General features: G+C 37.2%; 1 protein-coding gene and 1 long non-coding RNA gene across 3 annotated transcripts in view; one reads left to right on the top strand and one right to left on the bottom strand.

The window, feature by feature from the left end:
* Positions 1-23,895, top strand: part of LOC115214279 (AN1-type zinc finger protein 2A) — a 64,725-nt gene that overhangs the window by 17,288 nt on the left and 23,542 nt on the right. For both annotated transcript variants that reach the window (XM_036504666.1, XM_029783424.2), the window contains exons 2-7: positions 9,123-9,165; positions 13,152-13,203; positions 14,081-14,212; positions 15,751-15,795; positions 17,054-17,169; positions 22,855-22,935. In XM_036504666.1, the coding sequence (XP_036360559.1) occupies positions 9,123-9,165; positions 13,152-13,203; positions 14,081-14,212; positions 15,751-15,795; positions 17,054-17,169; positions 22,855-22,935 (469 nt within the window). The remainder of the gene's footprint in view (positions 1-9,122; positions 9,166-13,151; positions 13,204-14,080; positions 14,213-15,750; positions 15,796-17,053; positions 17,170-22,854; positions 22,936-23,895) is intronic.
* Positions 5,513-23,674, bottom strand: LOC118764203. Its single transcript, XR_004999994.1, has 3 exons — positions 23,468-23,674; positions 20,823-20,825; positions 5,513-5,523 (listed from the first exon to the last, which is right to left on the bottom strand). It is a non-coding gene; the product is annotated as an uncharacterized LOC118764203 (long non-coding RNA).

Consider the following 23,895-nt stretch of genomic DNA (forward strand, 5'->3'; position numbering starts at 1 on the left):
ATATGCTCACTAGAACACTATTTTCCAGCTGATTTTTCTACTCTGGTTTATCATCGGTTTTGGAAAGTAGTAATAGTAGTCGTAGTGTTGCCAGCATTTTTATTTACTACTACTACCACTACCACCACCATCACCAGCATCACCACCGTCACCACTTCCACCAACATGACGATGACGACGGCGTCGTTAGCAGCAACCATTGTGGCTCCTTGGTTGAAAATGTCGTAAAGGTCTTTTTAAGAACCTCTTCTTACCTGCGCGCACACACACACAATCGTGCAGGCGCACTGATGAAGAGAGATATGCTCTTATACACACACACACACATATTGACTGTTGTACATACATGCTCACAGATGTGCACATGCACACACACCGTTGTAGAGATACGTACACTAGCTCTCATACGTACACACATATACTGATTTACGTACACACATACACATTCTGACACTCATGAAGACCCATACACGCATAGAGCTACACTCGTGCAGACGGACACGCTCACTCACATTCATATGATTACACTCGTGCAGACACACACACACATATACGTACACTTATACATATATTTGGGGAGGGAGAGAGAGACTTGGTTTCTTCATTGAGAAAAACTACAGAAATATACACACCAATACACACACACACACACACATGTACGTACTTAGACACACATTATCTGTATACACATACATACGCGCCAACTAGGTAGCTTCTATTTGTAGTCCCTCAGCATGCTAGAAATAACAGCAAAATCTTCCTCAAATCATAATTTAAGGAAGAACTTCACAAAGGAAAGAACATATTGACTAAAGTAGGCCTAGATACACTGTGCCCGAAAGAATAAAATACTCTTGATGTTGTTGTTTAACCCCAGGTCTGACTTATTTATTCAGCTGATTATAATCAAGGCAGTTCCTGTCATAACCATTCCTTCTTCTTGCAGACCAGTGACTATAATTTTAGCGTTTTTTTTTTCTTTCCATTTTTTTTTCTATGAGAGTAGATAGGATATCCATGGTTGGAACACATTTAGTTGTAGGTCTGCTCGACCGGGACTGGTTTTGATTTAAACAACAATAACCTTGCCAAATATGTAAGGTCTGGGCAAACATGGCTGACGATAGAAGTAGTGGGGGGGAGAGGAATTCGAAAACAAAATGTTACTTTGAATTTGTTTGTCTCTGTCTGTCAGTTTCCATCAGTCTGTCTCTCTATCTTTCTGTGTCTTTTTGTTTTTCAGTCGCTTTGCGTCTCCCTCTCCTTTGATTTATACCTGTCTGTCTCTCCAGTTGTCTTGTTTGCCACCCAAAATTTGGGAAATCTTACACGTTGCATTATCCCTCTCTTTTTCTCTCTCCATTTCTTCTTTCTCCTCACTCACTACTACATACATAGGTATATGTGTGTGTGTTTTTCCAATTTTAATCAGAGATAGAGGGACAGTACCCATAACCTCTACGACTGGTGAGGTTGTTTGTTTAGCCCCAGGCAGGCTCTGATTGAGCAGACCTTTGATGAAAAGTGTTTTAACCATGATCATTCCATTCTTTATCCATATATATTATATCTATGTTTACATTATCTATTAGCATCGTCATCAATTTAATTATTTTAATGTCAGCTTTTTCCATGCTTGCATGGGTCAAGAGGCAGTTTTCTTGACTGAATGCCCTTCTTATTGCCAACTTTCACCTGTTGCCAAGCAAGGTATTATTTCCCTGTGGTTGGACATTTTCACAGAATACGTCACTTGTATACACATACACACTGCTTTATGATAGTAATAGTCATTTACAACTATCATATAATGTCAAAACAAGGATACACATACACTCACTACAAGTTTCTTTCAGATTCCATCTACCAAATCTACTTATGAGGCTTTGGTTTGCCTGGGATTGTAGAGAAAGACACTTACCCAAGGGGCCATTCTGTGGGACAAATTTTTTATCATCACCATTTAATGCCCATTTTCCAGGCTGATATGGATTGAATGGTTCAATAGAAACCAGAGGAATGCACCAAGCCCTAATGTCTTCTTTGGCATGGTTTTTATGACTTTATGCCATTCCCAATGTCAACCACTTTGCAGAACACACTAGGTGCTTTTTTTATATGGCCCAGCCCTAGAAAATTCACTGAGTAAGACCCTCTCAACTGATGAGGAATGCAATATTGAGGGAGATGGGTTTATGCTAGGTGAGGAGAGGTTAAAGCATGATATGGGGAACAGGAACAGATGTCATGCTGTAGCTCTTGCACTGTAGTAGTAATAATAATAATTTCAGTAGTATACAAATATTCTAATTCCCCCCAAGACAATTCTGTACACAGCTCAGGGACATGGATGCACCTGATGGTGCAGTAGAAACTTAGATACGATGGAAAACATGGATGATACTAATAAGTTTCAAATTTTGGTGTAAGGCCAGCAATTTTGAGGTGAGAGGGGATTTAGTTGATAACATTGTCCCCCAGTATTTGACTGGTACTTCATTTCATTAACCCCAAAAAGGATGAAGTGGAGGCACGTGGCTTAGTGGTTAGGGTGTTAGCTTCATGATCGTAGGATTGTGGTTTCGATTCCTGGACCGGGTAACACGTTGTGTTCTTGAGCAAAACACTTCATTTCACGTTGTTCCAGTCCACTCAGCTGGCAAAAATGAGTAACGCTGCGATGGACTGGCGCCCCGTCCAGCTGGGGAACACATAACGCTATAGAAACTGGGAAACTGGGCCCATGAGCCTGGCTAGGCTTTAAAAGGGCACATTTATTTATTATTTTAAAAAGGATGACAGAAGCAATTGACCTCAGATTTCAATTCAGAATGTAAAGACCCAGAAGAAATGCATCTCTAACATTTTTCTGATGCTTTAATGATTCTACCAACTCACTGCCTTAACCCTTTAACTGTGAAATTGAATTTCAGCATTATTCCAGTTAGGATTATTCCAACTATTTACCAAAAAATAGAATTGGTATTTTCTGCAAGTTATGTTGCCTCAGTAAACTTGACACATCTCAAATGTTTCAAACATGAACTTCTTCAACAACAGATAGATTGGTATATGAAACTGTATTCTGAACTTGAGGGTAATGATATTCTGAGTAGATATATTTCATTTCAGCAGCAAAAGGTTTATTAATCATCATCATCTAACGTCCGCTTTCCATGCTAGCATGGGTTGGACTTGACTGAAGGACTGGCGACCCAGATGGTTGCGCTAGGCTCCAATCTGATCTGGCAGAGTTTCAACAGCTGGATGCCCTTCCTAAAACCAACCACTCCGAGAGTGTAGTGGGTGCTTTTATATGCCACCGGCATGAGGGCCAGTCTGGCAGTACTGGCAATGGTCACGCTCGAAATGGTGTTTTTTATGTGCCACCTGCACAGGAGTCAGTCCAGCGGCACTGGCAACAACCTCGCTCGAATGTTTTGCTCAAGTGCCAGTAAGGCGATGCTGGTAATATTGATAATAATAATGACTCATTTGCCATTAGGATGAAGGATGAGGAGGACAATACAAAGACAGACGATAATCATAATGTAACTTATGTGTGTTTGTGCTTTACAGATTGAGCAATAGGATATAAGTATGTGCTTATATCTTTGTATATTATAAACATAGTAAAATAGGTACCTGTCTATATGACTGATCTAGCAGTATGTATGTGTTTTCAAAAATCAATCCTTACAGTCTTATGTATATTTTTAGTTTCTTTTGTTGTTTTTTCCCCTCATTATCTAATTGTGATAATGACTAATTTTTTGGTGGGGGTTGAGAGGCTTGACTAATATGCTGATGTGTTTTATAAACACATACCTAAACACATGCACACTTACCCTCACATTGTTGTATACCATACACTTAGACACTCATTCTTAAGTATCTACTTTGGACAGTTAAGATAAACACACACAAATATATCTATTTTGCACAGTTAATTACAGTAAGCATGCATGCACACATACACACAATCTCTGTCTGTCAGTTTCTCTCTCATTAACTTAATTTTATGACCTTTTGCACTGGATGACACTGAAATAAGTAAATAGACCTTATAAAAAGTCTGTTTACCATTTGTAGATAGCAGAATTAGTAGATGAAATTTTTTTGTTTATGCAGCTGTGTGAGTAAGAAACTTGTGTCTCAACCATGTGGTTTTGCTTTCAATCCCCCTATGCAGCACCTTTGGGCAATTGTCTTTTCTACTGTAGCCCTGGGGTAATCAAAACCTTGCAAGTGGATTTGGTAGACAGAAACTGAAAAAAGACTATTGTGTGTGTGTATATGTACCACAAAACCTTCAAAAACTAAACATGAATATGTAAGTGTTATCTAAACCTAATTAGATTACCTATGAAGATAACCAGACAATACCAATGTAAGTGATCCCAGCAAACTATGCATCCACAAACACTTTCCTGCTTACAAGAATGAAGGACAACTCAGAATAACAAGACAAACATAAGACATTCATAATTGTGCATAACAAGTATGTGTTTTCATCATCAACTGCCAAATGAAATCACTATGGTTTTGCCATTTGGGCAGCACCATTCAATCTGGTGGTGTCAACAGCATTAGAAATATAAATGGGACCTGAGAATCCATAAACTTATTACAACTATTAACATCAAAGTAAACAAATAGTAACTTACAGTTACAAAATAGTACTTATAAAACAAAGAATTTTTTCAGACACACATACTGTTGACATTCAGACAATACAATGAACATAGACTACTAGATACTTTTGTTTCCCAATCTACATCACATCATAAACATGATATCACACCAAATACTAGCCTAATAAAGACTAGTAGAATAGTATATCTCATAAACAACATTCTTGAACAATGTACAAAGAAAAGATCAAGCTTGGATCAATATCTCTGAAACAAGTTCAATACTATAAAATTTATTAATCAAACAAATTGCTTATTAAAAGTAAAATAAAATGCAAAAAGGGAAATCATCATCATCATCGTTTAATGTCTGTTTTCTATGCTGGCATGGGTTGGACAGTTTGACTGAGGTCTGGAGAGCCAGCAGCTGCACCAGGCTCCAATCTGTTCTGGCAATGTTTTTATAGCTGGATGCCCTTCATAATGCCTACCACTCCAAGAGTGTAGTGGGTGCTTTTTATGTGTCACTGGCACAGGAGCCAGTCAGGTGGGCCTGGCATTGATCACGTTCAGATGGCGCTTTTTATGTGCCACCAGCACAAGAGCCAGTCAAGGGGTACTGGCATTGGGCATGATCAGTTGGTGCTTTTTACGTGCCATTAGTGCGGGAACCAGTCAGGCAGACCTGGCAAGTGCTTTTTATGTGCCAAAAAAATTTGACATTTCTTTATGCAGCTGTTATGAATGAAGACAACAGTGTAAAGAAGTGCTGATCTCTGACTGTGGAGGGAACCTGTGAAAAGGTGGACCCAGGAAGAAATTGGACAAAGTGGTAAAGCATGATCTTTGAATAATGGGTCTCATGGAAGCAATGACAAATGATCGAGACCTTTGGCAATTTACGTTTTTGAGAAGACTTGTCAAGCCAAGTGAAACCATAGTTGTGGCCAGTGCTGGTGACATGTAATCGGCACCTATTACACTCTTGGAGTGGTTGACATTAGGAAGGGCATCCATCCATAGAAGCCAAGTCAAATCAGCTCTCTGACTTACCAGTTCCAGTCAAAGCAGATGCTAAAAGATGTTGATATATACACATATAGATATCTATAACTAAAACAATTAACTAACCTATATATATATATTAATTTGTGAAGGTGTCATTAATTCTATTATTATCCAATGTAAATATTTTTAAAATGATGATAACAGAATCAATGACACAGGTGATAGCAGGCCAAAAATAGCATTAAATAGCCAAGAGTTTAAAATTAATCAAAGGACATAGTATGTCTACCTGCTTGAAATAACAGTCAAACCTCTTATCAAATTGCCAAAAATATTTTTGACGATTTGATAAGAGGTTTGACTGTTATTTCAAGCAGGTAGACATACTTACTATGCCCTTTGATTAATTTTATATATATATATATATATATATAGTGTGTGTGTCTATTTATGTGTAACCTTGTCTTGACATCACCTCACAGTTGTAAACAAGCATACAAGTGATTTTATCTTCTGTGAAAAACATGTTTAGCCATAGAAAATCTGCTTCAACAAATTCTGCCAGACCTTTGCTATTATGGTAAAGTGGTTGTTAAAATGATGACTGGTTCTATCCCTATATATTCTGAATTCAGATTCTTCTCAGCCCATTTTTATCTTTCTTTGATAGTCAGGTACAATTATTAACAGTTTACATTAAATATTAGCGTCAATGCTACATTTCTCATGGGCAACAGGGTTGGGGCTGTGAGGGTTGAAAAGGGAGCAATTTGTTTGCCCACCACCACCTTTTTTTTTATCTTTGACTTATTTCAATTATTGGATTGTGGTCATGCTGGGTAACTGCTTTGAGAGGGTTAATTGAACAAATCAACTGCATCACTTATGTTTTTAAAGTCTGGTAGTTATTCTGTCATTTTTGTTTTGGTGAACTGCTAAGTTACAGGAACATAAACAAACCAACAACAGTTGTCAAGCAGTGGTGTGGGGCGCAAGCACAAAGACACATGCTCATAGATATATATAGTTTCTGCCTACCAAATTCACTCACAAGGCATTGGTCAGCCTAGAGCTATAGGAGATGCAAAGTGAACTTCTTGACCCGTTGCCTTTCCAAAGCATTTTCATGTTTACCCTAAACATCCATGCTTGTTTTCAGACTTTTAGTTAGCCCTTATTTCAAGTGTCCTGTTTAATATAAAGCTTTCTTTTCACTGGTCCTAAATTACTCTGTTTGAAAAGAATTGGGAATATGTATCATATATGATGCAACGGAAGCCAGAGAAATATGTCCTGTGTATCACATGTAATACTCAGGACAAGCAAAAAGTTAACCACATAGCCATACCTGCACCTAAAATTTAATAAATTTAGTAAATTAGTATCTTTCCAACACCATAATGAAGTTAGAAGAATTATATAACTGCAAACTCTATTTTGTTTTATTAATAAAGATGGAGAGGCAAGGGGCAAATGTCACTCTGATATTTTTTGTCAAGGGTAGTGAGGTAGAGAGGGTGTATTTGTCATTTTAAGAATCACTGTGTCTGCTATTAATTCCACTCTGTTTTGGACATGTTTCCTTTGAAGTGTGTTCTGGCACATTGTCATAACTGTATTTACCTCTTTTGAGTCCCTCTTCAGCCTTTCCCATCCACTCCATGAAAAATACAAAGTAACCATGAACCTCTTTCATAAATAGTAAACCTGTTTCTGCTATTGCCATCATACTTCAGCTTATCAACTCCTTGCTGGAAGCACCTGTCCTTTCTCTTATCCCCCACCTCATTCAAAGATATTTCCAGTCTTGTAAGTTACAAGGTGACCGCATTAGGGCTGGTACAATGAAAATAGCACCCAGTACACTCTGTAAGGTGGTTGGCATTAGGAAGGGTATCCACTTGTAGAAATCATGTCAAAATGAAATACTGGAACAAGATATAGTCCTCTGACCTGTTGGCAAAGAAAAAAAAAAAGAAAAGGAGGATGCTGATGCCCCCATCATGGCCTCAGTCTTGATTCAGTCACTGAATTTGCAATTAGGCATGACTGTGTGGTTAAGAAGGTCATTTCAAGCATTTCAGAGTATTGGGTGTCAATCTGAGGACAGTGCAGAGGATTTGAGAGTTGGATGAGTCAAATGGTGATTATGAAGGTACAGCAGCTCGGAAAACTCACTCTGATTGTTCTGATAAGAAAAGAACCCCTGAATTTGTTGGTGAGATCTAGGCTATGATTGACAACGACTCCTCCAAGTCAGTCAGGGACATGGGAGTGTCTGAGTTTCTTATCAGGCAAGTAGTACATAAAGACATTCAGTATTCCTCTTACAAGATGAGAAAGGGCCAATTTTTATCTCAACCCATCAAAGACAAGAAGAAAGACTGCTTAGAAGCTTTTTAACAAACTCAAGCATCTCTTCCAACCAAACATGTTTTGGTTTTTCTCAGATGAGAAAAATCTCTGCTAGGATCAGATGGTGACCACACAGAACAACCACTGGCTTGTCATTTCCCCAAAACATGTACCAAGAATGATAAAAATCAAACATCCAGTCAACATCATGGTGTTCGGAGTGATCACTAATGATGGTGACGTTATGTTTCCATTCATCTTCCCACATGGCCTCACACTCAACACGGAGGCCTACATCAAGTGCCTGGAGGAGGTAGTCCTGCCCTAGGTCAAGGGGGTGGTTGCTGGAAGACCCTATGTCTGGCAACAACATTCTGCACCATGCCACAGAAGCAGGAGAACCCAGCCATGGCTGTCAGACAATTTCTGCGACCACATCACTCCTAACATCTGGCAACCTAACTCCCCAGACTGCAATCCCTTGATTATTATGTGGGAGGCACAGTTGCGTGAGAGACCAACAAAATTCCTTGTAACACACCAAAGACAAACTGAAGGCAGGGATTATGGCAGTATTGACCAACTTAAAGAGACTGTCGAGAAGAGTTGCAGCAGATTCTGAAGTTGTCTGGAGACCTTGGTTGAGGCCAATGGTGATTTTATTGAATAAATTTACTCTTTAGTATTTCAAGATATTTTCATGTAATTTTGATAAATATATCTGTTAAAATGAGATGTCAGTGTTATTTTCACTTTTGCATAATTTAGACGACAGTTTATTCACTGCACCCTGGATAATATATATAAAACTACAGAGAACCTGTTTGTAATTACTTGACTTTCTAGAAATAGCAGGCAAATTTACCTCTAATCACATCCTGCCATCTTGACAACTGAAGGACACTTTATGAATAGTCATGGCTTGAACAGTTTTGATCATGTGTTTTTATCAAAGCTTGTTTTGGTTTAATAATAAATTATAGTTGCAATAGGTACTAGTAATACACTGGTATCATAAGTGCAGCCAATTATATATTTACTCATGGAAAAAAAGAAAGAAAGAAAATGAAACAAACATAGTTAAAAATAATCATTAAACAATTTTTTAAAATTTTATATTTGCAGATTTTTTGCCAATGAAGTGTGATGCTTGTTCTCAAGTATTTTGGTGAGTATGAATTAAAAATTACTCTTTCATTGATGGTTGTCTTGGGGTGACATGACAGCTTAATCCCCTTCCCATTCATGTTTTTTTTGTCCTCTCATTTTCTGCAAGTCATCAATATGTATGTATGTACGTATGCATGTAGGCTGCTGCTGTGAGGATTTCAAGTTAGTTCAGGTTTCGAATTTAGACTGTCGAAGCTGTTGGGTCGCTTCGTTGTGCTTATTTAGTACGACCATATTGTTGACGTCAGACACGAGATTAGATTTCTGTAGGCAATCTTACAACTTTTTCATCGTCGTCTTCTGCATACACACACAAATATGAAATTACTCTTCATTAACCTAAACATTCTTTCATTTTGCGTGATCTCTAAATGTTTAATTGTTCCGTAAACACTATCTATTGTGAGTGGTCTTTTGACATTGGCAAGATCCCAACGTCATAGAAGTCACACTGCTTTTGCCGATTCTCTCCGCCACTATTACCGCCTTACACAACTTTACTAATGCATTTGCTGTTGTTTAGCCAGCTTTGATCGAGCAGAAATAGACCTATGTTGAAAGACGCTCCAGGCAGACCCAAGTCGTAAAAAGAATCAAACTCTAACAGGAGCGTGTCTTTAATATATTTTTCAAAAGAAAACACCTTTCTCATTAGCACACACACACTTACACATATACACGCGCGCGCGTGTAACTTACACAAGCATTCAAACAGAATTATCTCCCATTAGGTCAACGTCCGGACCAATTCTCAAACGAAGTACTTACTAGTATCGACATGCAGCTTTATATATATATATATATATATATGTGTGTGTGTGTGTATGGCCCTAGTATGGCCGCACTCCAGTAACTAAAACTAGTAAAACAAAATAAATTTGTGTGTAGCTTAATTACATTTTGGTACCCGTCCCTTGACCTTCTTTCTTCATAGTTTTCTGAAAAATGCATATTTGTTTTAAAATTGTGCAGATAACTTTTTAAGTGTGGCAATCCTTCGTATGATTGTGTTGAGATACCTTAATGTGTGTGTATATATGTATGTATATATATATATATATATACATACACACACACATACATGCTCTTTTAGATCGTTTTAGTTCCATCGCGCCACGAATTTTCCACTAAGTTCGTACCTTCAGCATTTTCACTTCACCTTTCTTTTCCAGATTTATATGTTTGGAAATAAGTTAAGACATTACGTAATCTACACTGCCGAAAATGTCATTGAAAAATATATATTTTAAGGAGAGATTTTAAGAGACTTAGGATCTTTTCGGTTTGAACGACAAGAATAAAATGAAATTCCTTTTTCAAAAATGTTATGTTCTGAGCAAAATCGTAATCTACACTCTCAAAAACGTATCACTACATAATTTGGTGTGTGCGAGTTAACTTGGGATCCGTTGACAACACGGACTGATGAGTAACCAATGGAGTACCTCTCGTTGAGTAATTATTACTTCCGAGGTTCTGCTAGCTAGGAAACATATGTAGCCTGGATTTTGCATACTTCATTTCCTCTATTTGGATTTTTTACGCATTCGTAGCAACCCTAGATACTAATTGTGAAATATGAAATAACTTTTTTGCAGTTTATCTAACTACGATATGGGAAAAACCTACAACCTTCTATGCTAATAAACTATTATTGCTCCTGAAAATTGTTTTTTATACTTACTACGGACTGGGACTGCTCGAAGCTAGCTTTCTACACCTGGACACTTGGATCTTAAAATCACACACACACACGCGCACACAGAGTTGTGTGTGTGATGACCCAATGTGACCTGGTTAATTGCTGGATTAAATGAATGTATTTTCTAATGAACCAGTTTCTTTTAATAAACAAGTTTGTTGTCAGTAGTTTGCTTTGAAGGTCGATGTTATCTACAGTTGCTGATTTTTTTTTTTCCTGTTAAGTCTGTATTTATAGATGGCCTTCAATGGTGATTTGTCCATTTTAACTCATCAAATACTGGCCTGCAAAACTCATTCTAGATTATGAGTAAGTGAGGAGCTCCATGTGAACACACAACATACTAGAAATAGCAGTCAACTTTCTTTCATCACATTGTCTGAAAAAAGTGATGTTTGCTAAGCATAGTCCTAGATGCAAATATATCTGCAGGTATGAGGGTATAGGAAGGTATGATCACTGGTACAATGCCTTTGAACTGGATTAAGGCTGACTTGGAGTTAAACAACATCTCTTTATCATAATAATGAGAATATTTCAGGGTAGATGGAGCTCTCTCTCCCTGAGAAAGCCACTTCATTGTAAAACCTACAGTTTGCTGATCAGTGCAACTGTCTTAGCCTACAAATCCACTGTGCTCAGACCTCCAAGTTTAAAGAAAGGGATTGGTTGTGTCGATTGACTTTCACTTTAAAACTAATTGCAGGCATGAGAAAAAAACCCAAAAAAACTCTGTAGTGTCAAGGATCAGTTACTTTTCCCTGTGATTTTTGACTATGAAAAAAACTATTGAGCTTATTATATGAGGTGGTATCAGAGAGTTCCTGGACTAGTTCTGTAGCACATCAACACATTTCAGTACATGGTTGTATCTACAGTGAGTGTTAGCAGTGACCTTCATGAGGCAATGTGCCAAGTGACATCGTTGTGCTTACTTCTCAAGTTGTGAAATTTGTGTTTTAGTGATCATATTTATGCTGTAGTATGTAGAAGTTGGAACAAAGAGCCAACATGAAATTTTGTGTTAAACTTGGGATGTCTGCTACAGAGACATTGAGCATGCTTTGGAAAGCTTACAACAATGAGGCAATGGGTCATACGCAATGTTTTGAGTGGCACAGGCACTTCAAAAGCGGAAGAATGTTCCTGAAAGATCTGCCAGTTGTTACCTGTTGAGATACTGCATTCTTCAAAAGTGGCAGATCTTTTAGAAGGATGAAAGCAAAGTTGACCTCAGACAGTAAAGAGCCAAAACAAATACTGATTTCAAATTTTGGTACAAGGCCAGCAATTTTTTTTGGGGGGAGGGGGTTAAGTTCATTAGATTGACCCTAGTGTTCAACTAGTACTTATTTATCAACCCCAAAAGGATGACAGGCAAAGTCGACCTTGGTGGAGTTTGAACCCAGAGCATGATGATGGACGAAATACCACTAAGCATTTTGCCCAGCATGCTAATGATTCTATGAGCTTACTGCCCTAGTCAGAACAAATATTGCAAGGTATTTTCTCCTAGTTCTAACAATCCTTCCACTCTCTTCTCTAATAGAGAGACAGGGTTTGAAATTTTGTAGGAGTAGGGTTATAGTTAATTAAATTGACTCTCGGTTCTTAATCATTATTTTATTGGTCATGTAATGATGAATGACAAAGTTGTTCTTGGTGATTGTTTTGTGTTCATATACCACTATCATCATTTAATATCCACTTTTCTATGCTTGCATGAGTCAGACAGAATTTGCTGAGGCAGATTTTCTATTGTCAGATACTCTTCCTGTCATCAAGTGTTACCAAGGCAACATTTCCTCATGGAAGACTGGAAACACATCACTTGTATGGCATTAATGCTCGTTTACAATCATTACATGATGTCAGGACAAGTGTTTAAACACTCCTGATGGGCTTCATAATGTTTCCATCACCTAAAATGCACTTACAAGGTTTTGGTCAGTTATGGGCTCTAATGGAAGACACTTGCCCAAGGTCCCACGCAGTGGCACTGAAACCAAGATTATGATTGGAAAGCAAGCTTGTTAACCTCAGAGCCATGCCTATACCATACAGCAATCATAAATAACAATGATAATAATTGTTTCTAACTGTTGTAAGGTCTGAAAATTTTGGAGAAGTGGTAGGTTAGTCAATTAAATTGCCTACAATGCTTAAATGGTATTTTATTTTATCTACGCACAGAGGGCTGAAATGCAAAGTTGACTGCAACGATAATAAACTGTCATTTTACATAGTTAAATATCTGATATTCTTTCTGTTCTCTTTTCTAGCCGTGATCATATTCAGTATGCAACACACAAATGTCCAGAATCATACAAAAAGGTAACTAATTCAAAATATTTTTGTGTGATTATTGTTATTGTTGTTGTTAGTGGTGGTGGTGGTGGTAGTAGTGAGTATATGTATTTATTTCATATTAGCAGTATAGCCTGGCATTGCTCGGGTTTGTTTTCCTTTCGACCCTTTAGAGTTGGAATGTTTGAAAAGTAAAAATTTTGCATTATGTAGCTTGTTATTCTCTTTAAGTGAACATTTTTCTGGTTGAAATACACCGAAAAATGGTGACACAGCAGTAAAAAATCGTAAAAAATAGGGATTTTCATAGAAAAAAAGCACCTTTTTGATGTAAATAATTTTTGGTCTTAACATGGTCCAATTCGAATTTTTCTTCTACGGAAGGAAAAGCAAACCTATCATACTCTCGATTTTGGTCAACTTGTGTCGCAGGGTCTCGAAGGAGATAGTGTTAGTTGAAGGCTACCAAACCTGCTACACACAGACAATTTCAGCTTTATATATAAAGATTTGTAATTGCTGTATCATACAGTTCAAATTAGTTTGGAAACATAAATATTAAAACAGCAGAGAGTTGTTTTAGGCTGGTGTCATATCACAGAAGCTATATAATAAGTATCAGATCATATGATAGTGTTAACTGTGATAGACTAGTGTCATATCTCAGGAGAGTTATGAGAAGTAGTAAATCATTTGATAATGTTAACTTTGATAGACAGGTAATTTGTCTTAGGAATGATATGATCTGGTATTGTTAACTATGATGGAAAACATATCATATCTAGTAGTTAATAAATTTTAAAGTTCCCAGATCAGATGTCATTTCCCCTTGTATTTTCATTTTCATTTATTTACCTCTGCAGTTTCCTCTTCATCCTTCCTCACATATTCTTGTATTTTGCAGGACAACCAAGTTCCAGTCTGTCCCTTATGCAATACGCCAATTGGCTTAAAGAAAGGAGAACTTCCAGATGTTGTGATTGGCCATCATATAGACAATGATTGTCAGTCAGATCCTGCCAGACAACGCCGAAAGGTATCAACAACTCTTTTTTTTTTCGCTTTTGTTTATGTTTGAATATTTAATAGTTTGTGTGTGTATTTGAGTGTTGCTATTTTTGTGTGTTGTCAGTGTGCTTGTGTTTGTGGTGTTTCTATGAAGGGTGTATGTTATTTGGATACAGCCAGACCAAGGCTGAAACTGCTATCCATAACTATTCCTCATTCCAGAAACAGACAAGTGTCCTTTTCTCCTAAACCCTGTCAATCTACCTGAAAAATTTGTAATATTTTGAAATTATCTCCCTTTCACATACAGTGTTTTCATTTCATTTCTCTGTCTGCAAGAGAAATTTTAATAAGACTTTGTCATGACTCTAGCATTTAATGCATTTCCCTCTCTAGTTAACTTTGTTACTCAAATTCATGCCACTGGCTTCATTATTATTTTTTTTGGTGGGGGCTCCTAATATTGGTGTTAGGAAGGGCATCCAGCCATAAAACCATGCCAAAGCAGACATTGAGGCTTAATGCAGTCCTTAGAGACATCAGATCCTGTCAAACTAGCCAGTCCATTCCAGCAAAGAACATGGACATTAAATTACATATATATATATGTTTGTGTGTGTGTGAAAGCACATGGCTCAGTGGTTAGAGCATCTGGCTCACAGTCATGAGGGAATGAATTCGATTCTTGGACCAGGCTATGTGTTGTTATCTTGAGCAAGACCCTTTATTTCACGTTGCTCCTGTTCACTCAGCTGTAGAAATGAGTTGCAGCATCACTGGTGCCAAGCTGTATTGGCTTTTGCCTTTAACTTGGATAAAATTGGTGATGAGGAGAAGGGAGGCTGGTATGCATGGGTGACTGCTGGTCTTCCATAAACAACCTTGCCTGGACTTGTGTCTCAAAGGGTAACTTTCTAGGTCCCATATCCTGGTCATTCATGACTGAAGGGTGTCTTTTACCCTTTATATATATTAATATATCATCATTGTCTCAACATCCATTTTTCCATGCTTGCATGGGTTTGACTAAATTTGTTGAGGCAAATTTTTCATCGTTGAATACCCTTCGTGTTCCCAATCCTCACCAAATTCCCCATGGCGAGACATAATTTTGGCAGACTATTGGAAATGACACTGCTTATATGACAGTGACACCCTTTTACAACTTTCACATGATGTTAAAACAAGGAAATACATGTGCACACACACACACACACACACACACACATGTCGTTTCAGGTTCAGTTCCACTGCTCAGTATCTTGGACAAGTGTTCTCTGAAGTAGATTTGGTAGAAGCTTGGAAATAGATGAGGGTTGGCAACAGAAAAGGCATCTGACTATATAAATCTGCCTCAACAAGTTCTGTATGATCCATGAAAGCACAAAAGAATGAAGAGTAAAATGATGATGATGATAAATGATTATGTATATGTGAGAAAAGAGAGAATTGTGGAAATGGTTCTTAAAAATTATTTACTAGTATTTCCTTTTTGTGAAAATGAAAATGTTTTTTACTTCCTCCATTTTTCAAGTATTGATATTTGAATTTGTTTATTCATTACAGATTTATGTAAATAAATGTTCATTTAAAGGATGTAAACAGAAAGAGGTGAGTTATTTCATATTTTATTCTTTTATATCTCTTTGGATATCTATGTGCATGCCTCTGTGTGTGTGTGTGTGCGTGTGTGTGTGATTTAGTCAAGAAAGAATGATTTTGTTGAAGGGCCTCAGACATGGATGAGGAAAGGAAGAATGGAACAGTGGCTATTGGGTTATCTATACATTGGTGTCTGGGTTTAGAAGCTTGCAACAAAGTGGACCCCACTAAATGTATCTAACAGCCAGGTGATTGCATTAAACCTTAAGATAGATTTTTGTCACCCAAGAACATGTACAAACCATACAACTGACATGGCCATCCAGCTGACATATATAATTACCTCTCTATTTATATTAATTCAGTTTCAATTGATACATTCCTTTTTTGATGGTGAACTAAGCCTCTCATATTTTCTGATAGTGAAAACAACTGTACCAATTTGCTAGAAATAGCCACCAGATTTCCCTCAAATCAAAATTCATCTCATAAAAGCTAAAGACTTTGAACAATGTAATACTAGGTACATCAAATACATGGGGTGGTCACCACAGTTGGGACATATCTGTCGATAGTGTTCTCAGTCAGGATTGACCTGACCTAAAAAACAAATGAGTTAACCCTTCAACATTCAGATTATTTTATTTTTCATTCACATTACTCTTTTACTCTTTTACTTGTTTCAGTCATTTGACTGCGGCCATGCTGGAGCACTGCCTTTAGTCGAGCAAATCGACCCCGAGACTTATTCTTTGTAAGCCCAGTACTTATTCTATCGGTCTCTTTTGCCGAACCGCTAAGTGACGGGGACGTAAACCAGCATCGGTTGTCAAGCAATGCTAGGGGGACAAACACTCACATACATATACATATATACGACAGGCTTCTTTCAGTTTCCGTCTACCAAATCCACTCACAAGGCATTGGTCGACCCGGGGCTATAGCAGAAGACACTTGCCCAAGATGCCACACAGTAGGACTGAACCCGGAACCATGTGGTTGGTTAGCAAGCTACTTACCACACAGCCATTCCTGCACCTACATTGTATTTAATTAATCATGAATTATCTCATAGTTTTGAAATTTTGATATGATATGATTGTATGTTTTTAGAATAACATTGAATGGTAGGTGTGATAGGCTGCATCTGGCTGGTTAGACCATAAAACAAAAAGCATATTTGGGCCAGATATGGCCTGTTTAAATGCTAAAGGGTTAAAAAAGACTGACTTCTAAATGCTATCTCTTCATTTGTTTTTTTTTTTAGATGGTTCCCGTAAGATGTGACCGCTGTCAGAAAAATTATTGTCTGAAACACCGCCATGAACAGGACCACAAATGTACCAGTCTCCAAGATTCTGGTAAACCAATGTCACGGTCAGGGTAAGTTTGGTTGAGGGCAGTAGCCAACAAATTTAGATAAATACTTTTGGTTTAGCATGTTTCCAATGAAATACAATTTGTGTGTCTCAATGAATTTGGAGGGTTTTTGTAATAATTATGCTTTTATTGTTAAGCTGGTGTTTTATAGATTTTTTGATGGAAGATGCCAGATGGCCATCCGATGCCCATTAATTTAATTTTAAAATGACCACCACAATGTCAAGTTCTTGTAGCAGTGTGGACGCTTGTATCTTGACATTTTTTCCTGAGTGCTATACCAGTGGAGCACGAGCTCCTAATAGGGTATTTCATGCTGGACAGGTCAAAGATTAGAGGCCAGATTAACATGAACTACTCAGAGGTAAAAATGGACTTCTGTAGGGCCAATATCCTTACATAGAAAAAAAAAACTGAGTTACAGAAGCATCAATGACTGTTCTAAACTCACAAAACCTAAGAGATGAATTCATCTTCAACTGTCCAAAGTTGAGAATAATGGAGAAAAGTTGTTGATGATTTGTACTCCATAGTAAGTGAAGGGTTTAAAGAAACATTTTGAAATTAGAGGTTTTAGATTTTTTTATCATGGAACTTGAGTAGATTGGTGTCAAAAATGTTTAAAAATGCCAAAATATTTTAGATGATTTATTAAAGGTTTTCTTTTTTTTTTTTTGAGCTGATGTGGGCACCACCTCTTTATTTGCAATAACCAAAAATACCTCAAACCTCAATCTGTTTCCTTAAATTCTTTGATAGCAACCAGATTGAGATTGCCTCTGGCTTTGTGATACAAACTTCATGCTTTAAATTGATCTAAACAAAAATCTATCTAAATTTTGTATTAATTTATATTCCAAACACCAGTTTAGTAATGACAAAGTCACTAAATTCTTTGGAATCTACTACTAATCAAGAGATGGATTTCCAGGCTGTTAAGAAATGGAGTGAGAAGTGGCTGGTAATTTTCAACCCTGGCAAGACCAAACTCATGTCTTTCAATAGGAAGCGGGGTCCCTAATTTCCTCCCATTTATGAGGTCCCTAACTTCCTCCCATTTATGATAGGTTGAGGTATCACATGGTGAGGCAGTCAAACCACTTAAGGAAAGGTCTTCTTTGTATTACTTGGTCTTACTTTTTCACCTGATTTTTCTTCAGGTTCTTGCATATAGTCAATTGGTAGATTTGTTTCCCATAAGGTTAGGTTACTGTATAGGTCAAAGGACTACCTCACATCCAAGGCCATTTTGTATCTTTAGCAATCCACCATTCATCTTGATACTACCACATCTTAACATCTGTTCCACTCAATTCTTGCCATTGTGTGAACAATCAACTTTAAGACACTCTGACATTTTTACAACACTCTTAAACCACACTGCAACAGAACTATAAGAACACTCTCTCTTTCACTTGATTTTTGCCACTACATGTCCAGTCACTACTAAAACTTATACATCTAAAATATTCTATTACTATGCCTTCTCAAGAACACTATCTCCTGCACAGTCCTTGCCATTTCACAAACAGGCACCTTAGAACATCAGTATATTATTACAAGAACACTATTTCTTACATTCATCTCCTCCTCTGTTGTCGTTGTCGTCTCGTGAGCACCATTATTCATCATTATTACTGGAATTAAATTTGCCCTGATCTGGGGCTGATAAAGTACCAGTCAATTAGTGCAGTAAATGGTATTGATTACCCATCTTTAAAGGCGGCGAGCTGGCAGAAACGTAAGCACACCGGGCGAAATGCTTAGCGGTATTTCGTCTGCGTTACGTTGTGAGTTCAAATTCCGCCGCGGTCGACTTTGCCCTTCATGCTTTCGGGGTCAATAAATTAAGTACCAGTTACGCACTGGGGTCGATGTAATCGACTTAATACCTATGTCTGTCCTTGTTTGTCCCCTCTGTGTTTAGCCCCTTGTGGGTAATAAAGAAATAGGTATTGATTACCCATCTTTTCCCCAAATCACTAGTGTTGAACCTAAATCTGAACCCTTTAAAAACAGCAAGCTCACAGAATTGTTAGAGCATCAGAAAAAATGCTTTGTTGTATTTGTTCTTATTCTTTACATTGAGTTCAAATCCCATCAGTCAGCTTTGCCTTTTATCCTTCTGGAGTCAATAAGGCATGGTACCTGTCAAGTACTGGTATAGGATGATATCAACTATTTCCTCTGCCCTTAAAGCTGCTGGCTTTGTGCCAAAATTTGAATATAATTTTCATTATTATTATTATTATTATTATTATTATTATTATTATTATTATAATTATTATTATTTCAATTTCTTCTTTCAATTTTGTTTCCGTTTCTTGCTGGGTGCCTTACTGACGCCTAGGGAAAAGAAATTCCCTGTATGCACTTGTAGGCTATTAAATTAAGCGTACCAGAGTGTTCATTTAAAAGTCAAGTTACATGAAAGAAGAAAAAGAAAAAAAAAAGAAAAAGAAAGAAAAGAAAAAAGGAAAAAAATTACATGGGTTGTAATCATTCTCACGTCGACAATGCTCTTCTCAATATGTGTGACGTACCAGTTAAAACAATCTTTTGCATTTTTTGCATGGATGGTAAGCCAGGGATCATTCTCATATAATTTTCAGTTCCTTTTCTTGTTCATTCCAAATGCTCCTACAATCACTGGTATTGTAACTGCCTTGAGATGCCACATTTTTTTCAATTTAAATGAGCAAATTTTATATTTTCTGAGCTTGTCAAATTCTTTTGCTGAGATATGAGAATCACAAGGAATACTCATGTTGATCAATAAACAGATTTTATTGTTTTGATCTTTCACAACAATATCTGGTTTATCAGCTTTAATGGTTCTGTCTGTATACTGGAAAGTCCCAAAGAACCGTTACATTTTCTCCATCAGAGTGGTGCCTATACCATTTGTCAACAGATTTTATTTTATAGTGCCGACATCTTAACCAGTGGCCAACTCTGTCAGGTCTTGATTTATACTTCACTGGTACATTCTTCACTTTACATTATGAGGTTGAGTGGTTCCATCATTGCAGAATCAACACTTTGGGTCTGCTCCATTTTTCTTCACATTGGCTTGGTAGTTGTAGGTCAATAAGCTTTGAATTTGAGCAGCAAAGATGAAGCTTTTGCTCTCTGCCTTTAGCCCTGAAGTATGTAGGGTTGGCTCCTGGTCCACATCAGCTTGTTTGCTACAGGCTACATATTTGCCATGCAGAGGTTGGTTATCAGCCAGTTGGTTATGCACTTTTTTCCTTCAGAAAGTTTGAAATTACAGCAGAAATTTTGAAGGTGTCCATTGATTTCAAAATCCATCAATGTGTTATGCTGTCAAAAGGCGTTTTTATAATCATTCGATGTGGAACTGAGAGTTTTGCATTTGTTATGAGTTCTCAAGGATCATGCAATTAATTAGGAGTTGATCTTTGCATCCATATGAGTCTTGTCAGCACCCTTTTTGTTCGGTGAAGAAAATATCATTCTGTTCTATAAATGCATATGTTTTCTCTAAGATGATGGATGCTAAAATTTTATAAGTGATGGATAAACAGATTATGGGCCAGTAGTTTTTGTTTTGACTTTGGTTTCATTATTCTTTAGAAGAAGGTAAATAATACCACTTGCTTAGGATCTGTCACAATGTTATTGAACAGCTGAACTAACTTTGCATGTGTGCACAGGAGTGATGCAAGTCTGAAATTTGGCATCTTATCTTTACCAGAGGATTTCCATTTATGAGCCTTCATGAGTGTCATCCTTAGGTCAGTTGTTATGATGCCTTCCCATGCTTGTTCTGGTAAATTTTGGTTGGATCCTTCTGTGCACCTAATCCAGTCTGCACTTTCATTGTATGTCTTCTTATCACTCCAAATCTTTTTCCAAAAGTTTTCATGATCTTTCATGGGAGTGGGAATCTTTCAATGGTAATTTTCTGCTTCCCTATTTGTCTGTAGAATGTTTTGGCATAGGATGTGAACAGCTTATTGTGCTTGTAAAACCAGTTTCTCTTCTCAAATCTTTGTATTCTTTGAGCTTTTGCTTGGACTTTTTGTTTCAGTGTTCGTTTTTTGAAAGTAGTCCTTCTCTTGGTGAGAATCCATATTTCCTCTTCATCTTTCTTCCTTTTCTGTATCTTACTTTCCACAGATTAGTTAATTTAGTTTGAAGGTGGTGAGCTGGCAGAAATGTTGGCAGGCCGGGCGAAATCCTTAGTGATATTTCGTCTGCCATTACGTTCTGAGTTCAAATTCCGCCAAGGTCAACTTTGCCTTTCATCCTTTCAATGTAATCGACTTAATCCCTTTGTCTGTCCTTGTTTGTCTCTATGTTTAGCCCCTGTGGGCAATAAAGAAATAAGATTAGTTAATTTAGTATTGATATTTCCCCTCTCATTAATTAAATCTCTTTTTCAGTCTTAATTCTCCAGTTTGATTTCTTCTTAGGTTTGGTTTTGTTTTATCAGAGACATACAACTGGTTTCAATTGCCTTAGCAGATGCATAAATAATTTAACTCAATAAGATCAAGTTTTAATGATTTCTTTTGTTACATAGTTGCCAATTTTAATTTTTTTTTTTGAGAGTTTATGAGAGTTTATGAAGTGGTTCTCTATCATTCATACTTGTATGTCTTACAACTGCAAGCTCATTCAGAATTTTCTGTTTCATTTCTATCATAAATTCTCTGTGTTCTTCAGCAAATGTACAGTCTTCAAATACTGTTTCTTTACCACTTTTCTGGCTCTCTTTACCAGGTTTATTAGAGTTTCTTATTTCTTTAGGTTTTTGTATGATTTAGTCAGATGACAGTCTTTCAATTAAAGCATGTGGTAGGCTATTCTCTTCATCCGAGTCTTCGTTTCCTTCTTGTCTTATATTTAGGTCATTTTTTTGTTGCATGCTTGATCGTGATTATTTCACTATCTGTGAGTCTATTATTTCTAAAGATATCCCCTTAACATTTGCTAGCTTGTTTTCATCCAAATAGGATCTGCTCTCTTGATTTATGTTCTCCATATTTTGTAAAAGTTTGCAGTGTGTCTCTCTTGAGATGGTTTACCTAATGCATAGTAATAAGTGTATATTAATTCTTTATACTCTTCCCGCTTAGATTTTTCTTTCTGTGTCGGTAAATTTGGAAGGCTCAAGTTGTGGCAGTTCTTGTTCAAATAAACATCCAGGTTTGTATTTAGAGAAAAGTGTGTGCTATTGGCTGATGTTTCAACCCCAGGTTGGCTCTCTCCTGAGGGACAATTTTCCAGCTTAACCATATGACAAATGATTTGGTGTGTTTTTATTAATTTTCCTTTTCATTTCATAAGACATTTTTCTGTTACATTAATATTGTTAATATTGAGCCCTGCATAGCTAATGTAGAAATGGTTATTATCCCTACCATTATTATCCCCTCCACCATTATTGTTGTCACAATTACCACTACCATTATGACTAAAGTGGTGAGCTGGCAGAATTGTTAGCATGCTAGGCAAAATGCTTAGCGGTATTTCATCCATCTTCTGAGTTGAATCTCTGCCAAGGTTGACTTTGCAGTTCATCCTTTCGGGGTTGATAAAAAAAAGTACCAGTTGAGTACTGGAGTCAATGTAATCAACTGTTACCCATCCCCAGAATTTCAAGTCTTGTGCCTATAGTAGGCAGGATTATTGTTGTTATTATTATCATCTACTTTACAGGGCAGCTGCAGCAGCAAGAGCACATATATCTGATGGACCATTTCGCACAAATTCTCCACGACAGACGAAAATCTCAGAAAGGTAAGGATAATTCTCTTGCTTTAAAGCCTGTTAGAGATGGTTAGACTGTCTGCTTACTTGAGCTTTAATAAACTGATATAGCATGGCTGCAGCTTTGAGCTGAAACTGATAAAAGAATATAGTGATGTTCTCAGTGATGATGGTGATAAGAATGATGCAGTAGTGGGTTGAAGCGTTTGCCAACCTTACCATATACATACAAATGAGGGCTTGGAGGCAGGCAATGAGTGAAGGCATGCTCTACGCGCGCATACACACACACACACACACACACACACAGAACCAAAGTGTTAGAAGAGAGGGCAAATAACATAGTGGATGGAACTATTCAAATTGTGGCATACACCCATAAGTGTTTTGAGTGGAAATGTAATCAGTTCAGTTGAAGGTTTGAATGTGGCTGAGGGACTGAAACAACAAATTACAGTAAAACAGAGTGGACCACCTGTATGTTAGCCAAAGCAAAATAAAGAATTGCCCACAATAAAAAGTAAACATTGTTCTTAAGTAGATGTTCTGTGGTTGGGGTTACACATCGATTTTGCTGGTCCTTTAAATGGTTCTTACTACTTAGTGGTAGTTGATAATTTTTTCGGAATGGCCTGAAATTTGTAAGTGTAAAAAACCAACCTCCTCAACTGTGATAAATTTTTTACACAAATTGTTTGCAAGATTTGGCATCCCAAACAAGATAGTATCTGACAATGGAACACAGTTTATGTCTGTAGAATTCAAAAGATTTTGTGAATCATTCGTGGTAGAACATAAACTACTGTGCAATACCATTCCAGATCTAATCTAATGTGTGTGTATATGTGTGTGTGTGTGTGTCTGTTTTTGTCCCACTAGCTTGACATATAGTGCTTTTGTTGTTTACATCCCCATACAAGAGCAGTTCTGCAACAGAGACTGAGGGAATAAGTCCTGGGGTTGATATATTTAAGGTAGTGCCTTGTCACG

Source organism: Octopus sinensis, linkage group LG7 (genome assembly GCF_006345805.1).
Source record: "Octopus sinensis linkage group LG7, ASM634580v1, whole genome shotgun sequence".
NCBI classification, from domain to species: domain Eukaryota; kingdom Metazoa; phylum Mollusca; class Cephalopoda; order Octopoda; family Octopodidae; genus Octopus; species Octopus sinensis.